The sequence below is a fragment of the Pipistrellus hanaki genome (assembly GCF_964339955.1).
Source record: "Pipistrellus hanaki genome assembly, chromosome: 17".
Classification (NCBI taxonomy): Eukaryota; Metazoa; Chordata; class Mammalia; order Chiroptera; family Vespertilionidae; genus Pipistrellus; species Pipistrellus hanaki.
The window spans coordinates 6,470,646-6,483,466 of NC_140519.1; the positions used below are offsets into that span (position 1 = coordinate 6,470,646).

General features: G+C 50.9%; 1 protein-coding gene across 6 annotated transcripts in view; it reads left to right on the top strand.

Annotated features, from left to right (window-relative positions):
• Positions 1-5,037: 5,037 nt before the first annotated feature.
• TPD52 (tumor protein D52) overlaps positions 5,038-12,821 on the top strand; it is a 66,717-nt gene continuing 58,933 nt past the window's right edge. For all 6 annotated transcript variants that reach the window (XM_084864326.1, XM_084864327.1, XM_084864328.1 and 3 more), the window contains exon 1: positions 5,038-5,181. In XM_084864326.1, the coding sequence (XP_084720452.1) occupies positions 5,163-5,181 (19 nt within the window). In that variant the 5' untranslated portion in view covers positions 5,038-5,162. The remainder of the gene's footprint in view (positions 5,182-12,821) is intronic.

A 12,821-nucleotide genomic window follows, 5' to 3' on the forward strand; every position in this document is an offset into this window, starting at 1 on the left:
CTGGGGTTCAGTTCAGTTGGAAGTGGAGTTGGAGGTGGCGTTCAGAGCAGTCTGGAGCTTTTGTCTCCTTCCCGCCAGGGCACTCCCGCGGCACAGCCAACTGTCCCTTCTTTGCGCGCAATGTGCGTGCCTCCAGGGGCTCTGCCTTTTGCTGCTCCCCTGGGTTTCCGCCTTACAGCCCAGCTCCCTCTGTGTGAGCCTGGGTCCCCTGGGTCTGGCCTAGAACTGGGGTTCAGAGCAGTCGGAACTGGGACCCAGCACAGCCCGGAGCCTTTGTCTCCTTTCTGCCAGAGCAATCTAGCAGCAGAGTCAACAGTCAGTCCTCTGCATGCAATGTGCGCGCCTCCGAGGGTTCTGCCTTTCGCCACTCCCCTGGGATTCTGCCTCACAGTCCCTCTGTTTGAGCCTGGGTCCCCAGGGTCTGGCCTAGAACTGGGATTCAGTGCTGTCGGGTCTGGGGTTCAGCACAGTCGGAGCTTTTATCTCCTTCCCGCTAGGGAACGCCAGCCAGGCGCTCAGCCTCCCCTCCTCTCCGGCTCCTTCCTCTTCGTGCGCGCTGCGTGTCTCTGTACCTTAGGCTTTTACAGCTCCTCCGCTCTTCCTTCTGGTTTTCTCCTTGCTTCTCGTTGTAGAATTTCCAGTCAGTCGACTTTTCTGTAGTTCTGGGTAATGTCCATTTTATATTTTAGTTGTATTTTATTGAAATTGTTGTGTGCAGCTGCTGTTAGGTGTTTACCTGTGCAGCCATCTTGGATTCTCCAGGGTTAGACATTTCTTAAAATCATGTCCTCATTGGAACATGAAAACCCTTATTTCATTAAAGAGACTTTGAAGTTATGTCCCATCAAGAGCTGCCCTCGGAACATGGCTTGCTAAGAGATTTTAAGCATTTAGCATCTTCCTCAAACTTGTTCAGCTCCCATGACGTAATCTAATGGACACAATTCAAAGCGGTTTAAACACACACAAGGAAATGAAGTGGTGTATGGCTTTCTTAACAAAATCAATGCCGGGAGCCACTTCCTGTGATGGTTGCGGGATCTCCACGTCTGACTTGCATTAGCGTGCAGTGCCCTTTCCTGCCATACCATCTTCACACCTTCCCCGGCTGTTTATGTCACCTTCACAGTCTTCAGAGCCGAGAGAATGCAAGGCTGTAATGTTTTCCTTAGCAATTACATGCTAATTACCTGACGTTAAATCAGGTAATTATCCAAAACCTGCTTTGGTTTCTTGGACCTTCTAACTTTGGGTGATAACTTTTTCAAAATTGTGACTAGACAGCCAGAACTGCCCGACAGGGTGGCCAGTCAGCAAATGAAAACACAGGGACCAGTGAAGATTTTGTATGTTGCAAACATTGCAGGGGCTATACTTACACTAAAAAGTTATTTCTTGTTCACGTAAGATTCAAATTGAACTGGGTGTCCTGGATGTTACCTGGCCACCCCAGACTCAGGCTCCTGGGCGCCCCGGGCTGGGCCCAGGCTTCAGAACCTGCCCACCTGCGCCTCTATGGGTGAGCAGTCCTTGGGGCCAATGGACACGCCCACCCATCCCCACCCCCTCCTTACACCCTGCCCTGGAAACCTGCAACTAACTCCCAAACCTCCTCCCTCTGGACCTTCGTTTTGGCTTTTTTCCCAGGATAAAGTTTTGATTGTTTGTTTGTTTTGTTAATTCTCACCCAAGGATACTTTTTTCCATTGATTTTTAGAGAGTGAAAGGGGTGGGAGTGTGGTGGGGGATGGGGGAGAGAAACATCAATATGAGAGAGACACAACAATCCAGGTCCCTGGGCTCCACTCAGGATTGAACCTACTTCCCTTTGGTGTGCAGGCTGCCGCTCTAACCACTGAGCAATGCCAACCAGGGCTGTGTGCATGTTTTTAATGAAGGGCGTTCTTTTTATTTTTATTCTCACCTGAGGACATGTACCGGAGGACATGTTTAGAAGACATGTTTAGAGACAGGAAGAGAGAGAAAGAGAGGCTGGAAGTGTCCCAGGTTTGTGCCTGGACCAGAATGGGACTGGCAATCTTGAGGATTGCACAGGACAGCCCTCAACCAGCTGATGGCACCTGCCGCCGGCACACTCTGTGTGGTTTCTGCTGGCTGTCAGGGGGTGCCCAGTGAGGGCGGAGACGGTTTCCACTTACCACGCACAGCTGCCATGTCCTCTAGCCCCTTGAAAATTTCCATTTGTTTCGACTCATCTGCGTTGGGGGGAATTTCCATGCAGACATTTTAACAATAAATGGGTGTTTGTAAAAAGAAACTGAAAAAGGAATCCATGCCGCCATGAACGGCAAGGACGCTGCAAAGTGAATCTAGTGTCTTCCCCCGTCCCGGGCCTTTGAGGGGGGTCAGCTCTGCCCGGTGATGGGGGTAGTGCTGGCCGCCCTCCAGGCCCCCGAGTGGGCAGCCCCCGGTCTGGTGGTTTCAGAAGGAACACGGCCCCAGAGGTACGTGCAGTTTCTGGTGTGTCAGGAAAAAAAGAAAATTAAGTAGCGGAAGGCACAAGAGAAAAGCAGGCGTCTGTGGAAATTCCCTGCTCTGGCTGTTCGCGGTGTGGACAGTGCTTACTTAACGTCATAGAGAGAGTAAGTTAATATTCACCTGCGGCTGGGGTGGCATGGGCATACCTGTGCTGGCACATAACAAGAAGGGATTTTTGAAAGATGGCTTGCTGTTTATTAGGATTGCATTTGGCTCCATGTAACCGGAAGCCAACTGGAGCGGCTTCAAGCCGTCAGGGGCTGCCCTGGCCCGGGGCTGGGCTGGTTGGAGTGTCATCCCGATACACCGAGGAGGGGGATTCAGTCCCTGGTCAGGGCACATACGAGAATCAACCACTGAATGCCTAAAGAAGTGGAATAACAAACCGATGTCCCTCTCTTCCTCTCTCTCTCTCTTCTCCCCCCCCCCCCAAGCAATTTAAAAAACCAAAATGTCAATTGTCAATTTCCTCCCGATGCCCCTGAGGACCCAGCCTCTTTCTAGGTGTCTCCTCTGCGGAGGGCTTGGCTTTCATCCTCTGCCAGCAATGTGGCCGCTGGCCTTCTAGACAGGAAGGGGGAAGGGGAAGGGAAAAATAATGTTGCCAACACTGTCTTCTTCTTAAATGATTTCTTGGAGGTTGTGACTAGCTCACTTTGCTCATGTCACACTGGCCTCTAATGTGTGAGAGAGCCAACCCCGCTGCAAGGGAGGCCGAGTGGCCAGTCTTTCTGCTGGACACTGCTTGCCCAAACAACTGGGATCTCTCAGAAAGGACAGTGGAAAGCAAGACCCTGGGTAGGCCGTTAGCCTTCTCTGCCACTGGTGGACAGCAAATGCATTCTTTAAAAAATGAGGCATTTTTCCTTCCAACATACATAACAGGCAAGCCCATTTCCACACAGCACATTAACTAGATCTGAGTTGAATAAATAATATTTCTAGCCCAGCTGATATGGCTCAGTGATTGGGCGTCAACCTATGAACCAGGTCGCAGTTTGATTCCCATTTGGGGCACATGGCTGGGTTTCTGGCTCGATCCCCAGTGTGGAGCGTGCAGGAGGCAGCCGATCAGTGATTCTCTCTCATCATGGATGTTTCTGTCTCTCTCTCCCTCTCTCTTCCTCTCTGAAATCAATAAAAATATCTTTAAAAAATAATATTTCTAACCAACATCAGTGCTATTGATTTGTCCACAAGTTAGCCCATAGGCTGGGAGACAGTCTCGCTAGCTGTTACCACTATATGGTAGATCTGAGCAGCAGCTTGTCAAAAGTTCTTTACATAATGGAATTCTTGCCAGTGCCAAAATTTACTGTACCATTACACTTCAAAAGTAAGTTTTAAAAAAGCAGAGTATTGTGCATCTTTGTTACAAACACTGGGTTGTTAGCAGACACAATAGACCTCATTTTAAAATGCAAATATGAAAGCTAAACTTACAGTATTGTTCAATGCATGCTCTCATAAAAGGCACGAAAACAAGGCCAAGATGGCCCTTGACCTGCTGGTCAAGGGTCAAGGGCCATCTTGACCTAGTAGGGCGTGTGGCTGTAGCAGTGGCCTGAGGGGTGCCAGGCGTGAGTGGCATCCGGCAGGAGGCGAGTGCAGTAGGCGCAGGAATCGGAGGGAGGTCTCCTGGGTTTGCAGGGGGCAGCCGCATGGTCTTCAGCTGACTGTGACAACTAAACACCCAGGAAGAGCCGCTGTGCCTGGAGAGCTAGGCCACGCTGCAGGCTGAAGGTCAAGGTCAAGGCCAAGGCCAAGGCGGCGTCTCCAGCTAACACCGGAAGAAGTGAAGTTGTATCACCCGCAGGCTCAGCTGGCTTATGAAGCCGAGGTGCAGCCTTGAAGTGACAGAACCGAAGTGCCTTCATGGAGGAGAGTAACTGCAGTGCTAATGGCAGTAACTGTCCGCTTGGCCAGTGGACACCGAACCTCAGAGTGCATTTCCAACAGACCCTGCCTGCCGGAGTGCTGCCGGCTGGCTAATTTAATGCACTTAACCCTGCACTCAGAACAGTTCTTATTGCTGGAAAACCTTCCTGATTTGTCGCAGGAAAACGCGCGCTTTCTGTGAAAAGATGGGAGGACATGAAATTTGGAGATTCGGTGTAGTTTTCGCCTTTGGGACCTGCTGAAGTTGGAAGGGGATGGTTCCCGTCGGAGGGCCTACGGAGACGGCAGGGCAAAGGCTTCTCTCCAGACCCTTCCGAGCGTCCTTCTCCACCTGAGCGTGCCCGGGCCGGGAGGGCAGCGCAGCCGCCTCGGAGGAGACCACGTAGGAATAACTCCCGTGTGGGGCGCCACGCCCCCGTGGCCCCGCCTTCGGCCCTCCACCTCCCGAGGCCACGCCCCCACCGCATCCCGAGGCCACGCCCCGCCCCCCGCCTCCCGCGGCCCCGCCCCCGCCTGCCACCTCCCGCGGCCCCGCCCCCCTCCGCGGCCCGCCCTCCTCCGCGGCCCGCCCTCCTCCGCGGCCCGCCCTCCTCCGCGGCCCCGCCCCCCGCCCCGCTACGTGGCGGCGCACCGGGCGGCGGTCAGGTGGTGGGGAGGCGCCGGACGCCTGGGGGGCGGGGACTCGGCGCCAGCGGCGGCGGAGCGAGGAGGAGCCGCGGCGTGGTCGGAGCAGGAGACCGCGCGGGGAACCGGAGGCGGCGGCGATGGAGCGCGGCGAGCCAGGTGAGGGCGCGGGGCGCGGCGGGGGCGCGGGCCCGGCAGGTGCACCGCGGGCGGCCGCCCCGGGTCCGGTGGCGCTTCCTGCAGTGACCCGGTGGAGGAGGGCGCCGGCGGCGGAGGGGCCGAGGCGGAGGGAGGCGGTGCGTTTCGGGTGGAAGGCGGCGCGGAGCGAGGGCCGCACAGCTGGCTCTCGTACCGGGTGGAAACTGAGGCACCGGGGCCGGGCCCTCCGCCTGTCGGCGTGGCAGCAGGACCCGTCTCCGTCCCTGGTGGACCTGGGGTTTGGTTGGCGTTTGGTCTCGTGGCGATGGTCGGGACGCAGACTTTTAACTCGCAGCTGTCCGCAGCCGTGGAGTGGAGTCTGTGGGCTTATTTGGGGTGAGGGGGGAGGCGGCTTTGCATAGGAAGGGTCGTCTTTTCCCCTCAGGATGCAGCTCCACCGCACAAAGCCCAGCCTGCTCCGCGGCCCTGGGCGCGCGGCTCCGAACGCGGGGTGCGGGCGGTGCCCGCGGGGTCCTTGTTGGCGGCGTGGGGCCTGGCAGGGCAGGTCCCTCTCTCCGGGCTGCTACCTCCTGGAGGTGCTGCTACATGCGCAGCTCGCTCCCAAAAGATGCAGAAATGCTAAAAAGCACAACCGAGAACAACCGGGCACATTTAGAAAGTTGGGGTAGAAAGGACTGTTGTTTTGAGCCTCAACTCAACAGTTTTCATTTTTTGCTTGTTACCCTCCAGTGTTTTCCTTCAGGCTTATGTGTTTTATGTAAGTAAAACCGTATTTCATGGATACAGTTTTGTATGTTACTTTTGAGAAATTGTAAGATTCTTCGGAGCCTTCCAACCCTGACTTTCTCACCCATCCCTCAAATCACTCTCACACTGAGCACTTATAACATATAATATGTACTTTACAGATACAGATATGTATATACACACACACACACTGTCTATGTTTTTAACTTCGTGAGGGGAGAGGCATGTCCTATATCCTTGCCCAGGGTTGGGTAACATGGTGGTTTGCACATAGCAGCCATTCAGATTTGGAGTCAGAAAACTCATCGCCAGCCTGGTGAGTGTGGTGAGGAGGAGGCAGGGCCACCATGGAAGCCAGCACCGTCCTGATTTTGAATGGGGACAATTGGGGTGTCAGACCTCTGCATGCACTTTTGTCCCTGACTTCCATTGCCATCGTTAACACGAAGTGTTTGGAACGACCGTGCTTGGTGCTTGTCAGTAGCTGTGTCCGATTTAAGTAAGTGGAGGGACTAACTTGATTGGATTTTGTGGTCCAGCCCTCTGGTAAGAATCAGCCATTGGTGAGACGCAGTATCCCAACTGGCTGTCGACTCCGCTTGGTTTTTGTAGGACTTGTGTGTGTGTGTGTGTGTGTGTTAGACATAGTTATGTTAGTCTTTGTGTTTTTGGGGTTTTTGTGTGTGTTTTTAAATATATTTTTATTGATCTCAGAGAGGAAGGGTGAAGGAGAGAGAGATGGAAACATCAGTGATGAGAGAAAATTAATTGATCAGCTGCCTCCTACATGCTGGGGGTTGAGCCCGCAACCAGGGCATGTGCCCTGACCAGTAGTCGAACTGTGACCTCCTGGTTCATAGGTGGACCCTCAATCACTGAGCCATACTGTTAATCCTTGCTTTTCATCGTATTCCTCCTCTTCAAGAGACGGCTCTGAATGACAGGTGAGGCACCTGCCGGGAAGGCCAGCGGGCTCCCTGTGCCGCTGTGCTGCGTGTCGGCCACGGAGCCTTGCCTCACGCTGCTGGTTCCGTCTGCCTGGCTCTCTGGCCTTTTTATCTTTATGTTCCCAGGGCGCACAGTAGGCGCTCAGAAATGTCTGGGGTTACCTGCAATGGAAGGGGAGATGCAGGGGCCCCTTCCAGCTGTCAGAACCTAGTGACCTTCCAAGTTGGACTCTGGATCCTTCCTTCCTCCCGTCTCCTGCTCTTTTTCCCTCTGCAGTTTTAAAGGAAGTGGGGCTGTGCGGTTAGCTGGAGAAAGTTGCTGATGAGGCTGAGCAGGGCTTGGGGGAGGGGTGAGTTAATGGGAGGTTTGAGCTGGTGGGGTGGATGGCTCAGTCTTCAGTGACTCAGGGAGATGGATGCCTGGCTTAGCGTGGAGGCGGAGCCTAGGATTGCAAACCCTCCTGCTCACTAGCAAATAATGCTGGCTTATCACACTCTGCTTGGCTCTTGAATTGTGATTATTTTGCATAGTTTTTAAAACCAAATGAGAACACTTTTACCGAATACATGTGGACATCGTCGCATTTATCTGTCCCTTTAAAAACACACCTCTAGAGGCGAAATCAAATGCCCTGCCTCTTGTCTTAAGTGCATTTCTCTATTGAAAGTGACTCTTTACCTTCTTCCCTATATGAAGCTGTCAAAATGTATCCTTTGTGTTAGTCAGCAGAGCTGTAGAGTTTGGAAATGAACAGTTTTCTTTGTGTCTTTAGTGGCACGTTCTAATACGCAACAGTGTCAGGCTCCGATTCTAGTATTTCTCACCATCTTCTGTATCAGGACTTTGTATAAAACGCTCTGCTTAAATTGAGAGCTCAGTCAATGTCAAGTGATTTAAAATATACCTGAGCCTGCTGGTGCCTGTCGAATTTCAACGTGTTAAGCCCCGCACAGCACGTCTAATGTGTGTGGTATTTCCTGTTCTGTGCTAACTAGTGCAAACATGGTAAAAGCCTCCCTCCTGCTTTTTATGGGGCTGGATAAATATTTATGCTCACTGCTCTGTTAGTAATAACTTCTAGTTTGGCACCATTATATGGAAGTGATAGCTAGTCACTAAGCGTTTTTGTTTGAATTACACACACACACACACACACACACACACGCACACACGCACACTTTATTTTAAGGGGGGAAGGAAGGCCAAAGAAAACGGGGAGGAGGGCAGGCCGAGAGAAAGCGGTGACACAGTAAGATGTCACTGTGACTTCAGCATTGTAATTAAGCCTGGCAGAGAACCAAACTGGGAGGTTCGCTTACTCAAAGTAAAACAATACGGAGATGCCGGTAACAGGGGCGGTCTGCTCACGATCTAGGTGTGAGCAGCCCAGGTTCTCGGTTTCTTTGGTCAAGTCTCGTGTTCCATATGGTGCTGATGTCTTTGTTAGCTCACACTCACTTCCTGCATTTATTTTTGTGCGGAAGCCAGCCTGGTCCCCAGGGAAAAGCTTAAGTGGTAGGAGGAGGGGTCATGAGTGGTTAGTAAGAGCTCAGCGTGGAATAATTCATGCACACCATCTAAATAGATAGCTCCTGGTTCAGAGCAAAAGAACACCCAACCCCCGACCTTCTGTGCTGCTGAGCCTTTTGTTGTAGGTGCAGATCGTTTTATTTTCCTGTGGGGGTTCATTATTTATGTTTTAATTGTTGGCTGCATTTAACCTTCCTCCAGAGACTCTGCCAGATGTTACTTAAACTGGGTGGGGACTAGCTGTACAGAAACCATAATCTTAGCGATGTATTTTTATTAGTAAATGTCCAAGGGATTTATGTTTAGTGGAAGTCTGAGTTAAAAGTACTTTTTGGTGGTTGAGAATCGTTGTTCATTTTAGAGAAATCAATAAATATAGATGGAGAAAAAGAAAAGAAAATCACTTGTAATCCTACTCTGAAAAGCCACTGAGAGCATATTGGTTTATAGCTGTCCACCTATCTAGATTTCTCAGCAACTCCCTAAGTAATCTCCTTTGACTTTTTCATTCTATTCCTTGCCTTAAAAACGCCTCATTATATTTTAAAAGCACTCTCCAGCATCATTTTGACTAGCACGGCCAGGTAATTAATGCACATGACACAAAATTCAAAATGATTAAAAGATTGCAAAAGGTAAACCTCCCTGCCAGTCCTGTCTCCTGGGTTATGTCCCTTGGATGGCAATGTCACCACTGTTACCAGTGTCTTCTCTACCCACGGAGACAGTCTGTGTTAAAATAAAAACAGTATGCCAAAAAAAAAAAAAAAAAAAGACTCTGAAAGCGCTCTGACCCTCCCCCACCGGCCTGCAGACATTCAGGTGGAAAAACCTGCTAAAGGAGGGAGCATCCTCACCCAGCCTGTTGGTTGAACTTCCTTCGGTCCCATTGTTTCTGGGTGGCCCCGAGAAAGTTTGCTTTCTTGCGCTTAGTCATCTATGTATAAATTACCGGCTTTCCTTTTGAAATCCCCAGCCCCTGTCCTCTCCTCTTTTGTCCAAAGTGTTATATAAGCTGCAGCTGCCCAATGCAACATCTCTGGGTCCCGTAGTCTTACTGCACCCCACATGTACATCCGCCGTAAACCTTGGACACTCTCTCCTGCTGATCTGTCTCATGTGAATTTGATGATCAACACGGCTAGAACTTGGAAGGTGGAAGGAAAGTGATTTTTTGTGTCCCCACATTATGCACCGTAAGGGTGATATTTAAGTTGCTCCCTACTGATGGAGTGTAGGTGTCCCCTGGGCCTTAAAACAAAGCTGCAGCAATAGCTGTATGTCCACGCCGTCCCGTAAGTGTGCGCTGTGCCCGTGGGAAGTTCTTAGAAGAACGTGACTGTTCAGTTTGGCAGTGTGCAATCCTGCTTCGAAGAAGCGGTGCCAATTATACATCCCAGCGACGTGCCAGCCCCGGCTTCCCCCGCCTCCCGCTGGGTGTTGTCACACTTTGTCATCTTTGCTTATCTCGTAGGGGAGCAGGTATATGTTTAATTATGTATTTTTCTTAAAGTGACGGTGGTTGTATTTCGTTTGATAGGCTTAAGACCTGTATTTCATTTTCTATGAAAGACCAATTTTACTATTGTGCTATTGGTCTTATTCTTCTTGATCTGTAAATGTGGCCCCTGTCCATGATATTAATTACTAATTTTTTTTTTCTTAGTTTGGTGCTCCTCTTTTGACTTTATATGTGTGTGTGTTTTTTTTCCCCCCAAGCAGAAATACCAATTGATGGGTTTTTATCTTTAGCTTCTAGCTTTTGACTCATTCCCAGAAATGCCATCCTCACTTGGTGTGTATGGTTTTAGTTTTTACATTTAAATCTTGCATCCATCTGGAGTTAATAAAACATCGATGAGAGGGGAACATGGATCAGCTGCCTCCTGCAGGTCCCTGACTGAGGACCGAGCCCGCAGCCTGGGCATGTGCCCCCTCTGGGAATTGAACCCGTGTCCTCTTGGTACATGGGATTATGCTCAATCTGCTGAGCTACACCGGTCTGGCTGGAGTTTATTTTGATAAAAAGTGTGATGTGTCTGGAAGAGTTATATACGCTCTCCCTTTTCCTTTAAAAGCAGCAGGCTGTGGTAGCGCCATAGGAAGGGCTGTGGTCCATCAGAATGTGGCCATGTGTCTGTCCTCGTGGAGCAGAACTAGTTATATACATGTTTAGGGCGAAGAATGCTAGACTTGAAGTTATGTCTGGATGGAAAATTGAGATTCAGCATTTTCTGGTTATGAGATACTGGATAAGTCTCTAAACCTGTCTGAGGCTGACAATGCCTCATGATAACGTAAGAAACATTCGAACCTGTGAAGGATTTTTGTGAGTTGATTTGAGCCAAACTTGACAAATTCTGGGAACAGAACCTCAAGGGATTGAGAGAATGCTCTGGAGAGCGGCAGTTTTGCACCTTGTTTTATACAGCACAGTAAAGGAGGAGATGCAAGTGGGTTACATGAAATCCATTGCGGATAGATCAGGGAGGCGGGAGAAAGCAAAGTGGGGAAACCTCTGGGACTGGATAAAAAGTAAAATGATGGACACATACCTCTTTTGCTTAGGTGGGTGTAGGATAGCTAACAGTCAGCAAGGAGCTCAGTAACAGTGAGGGGATTTGTGGTCTCTGCAGAGTGGTGCCTCTGAAGGGTGACCTTCCACTGATATGTAATTATAGATACAAAAAGACAATAGACAGGCTCAGCTAGGGCAGAAATTGACCTTTGTCAGGAGGTTCTGGCCTAGGACATGACTACCCACCATACACTGCTTTTAGTTAAAACATTTTAATTTCAGACCATCCTTTGTGGTTCCTTTAGGTCTCTGAGTTTGCAAGGCCGCCACACAGACCTGCCTGGAGCTGGCCAGATTAGCAGGTGACCCCTTTTCGTCCCCACTCACATATTTTGGAAATTAAGGAAAAATCTGTGACTATAGCACTAGGACTATCACTAGAATATCTCAGTATCTTATAACCAGAAAATGATGAAGCTGAATTTTCTACTCAGACATTCAAGTCAATACATATTATTGTGAAACTGAAGATAAGCTATTTCTGTAAAATGCTAACCCAGTGGTTCCCATTTCAAATTAAACACTTCATTTCTTCAGCAGCAAGTGCAAGCATACAAGGAGGCCACTCCAGTGAAATGGGTGTTTGATCAGGGCCGAGGAGGCAGTGGACAGCTAGGCCGGGCCTCTGTAAGGAAAGTGGGTGATCTTTGAACTTGGACTTGAAGGCTAAAGAGGAAATCTTCGTAAGAGAAAACGGCATGGAAGGGAGTTGGGGGTGAGATCTGGGGTGTGGACTGAGGACAAAGGGGTTGGAACTGGCATAGAATTTAGGAGAAGAGCGGATGCAGGAGGGCGGGTCTGTGTGTGTGTGGGGTCTGTCCCATTGGTGCCCGGAGCTGCATACAAACCGCCCCACGCCCCGTGGTCTAAAACGGCAGCATGGATTGTGGTCACAGGTCTGTAAGGTGCTGGGCTCAGCAGGGGCAGCTCGGCTGGGCCACTAGGCCTCAGGTGGCTCCGCTTGCAGCCTGCGGCTGGGACCATCCAAACACCACGCGAGGGCCGGTTGTTCTGGGAAGACACGGACGGCTGGAGGTCAGGCACCTGCTCCCCCAGGGTCTCCGGTCCACACAGCCTGTTTGGTGAGGGCTGTTTGCTTGCCTGCGTTGAGTGTTTTCTCTGGAGACCATGCTGTTGGCTCAGCAGCAGGCCGCTCAGGAAGTTAGCTCAGGGCTCCAGGGGTGGGGTGGGAGGGAGAGGAGGGTAGTGTCCCCAAGAGAGAGGCAGGGGGCAGCTGTGTGGCTTTTTATGACCTGTCTCCAAGTCACGTGGCGTCACTTTTCTCTCCTTCTGTTAGAAATGGGTCACAAAGGGCCCGATTCAGGGAGAGGGATTAGACCCCACTGTTGGTGGGAAAAGGGTCGACTATGCACGTTTTATGGCCACCCAGGTCCTGTGCGCATGTGCATGGAGTGAAATCTGGGTCTAAGAGCGGAGAGCAGAAGGTCATGGTTTGGGGACCTTAGCACAGGCGATGTTTGAAGTTTTAAATTGCTGAGATGACTTCGAGGAAAAAGTGGAGCAAGCAGGACATTTCAGGGAGGGGAGAGGCCAAGCACAGTGAAGGGGAATGTAGCTCTTGGCCTTGGTGACGAGGACAGTCGGGATAATGCTGAGGTGCAAGCCCATAGACCGGGTGGGGGTGGGGGTGGGGGTGGGGGTGGGGAGAAGGAGGGAAGGCCTGGTGGATTCGGGGCCTGTGGTAAATGGAGGCAATGCAGAAGGCCAGACTGCTCTTTCCAGAAGCCTGATGGTGTTTGGAAGGGACGTTTGGGATAAGTGTTGGTGACTTGCTTGCTTGTGCTTGACATTTATGTGTGTTTGTGAAATTAGCGAA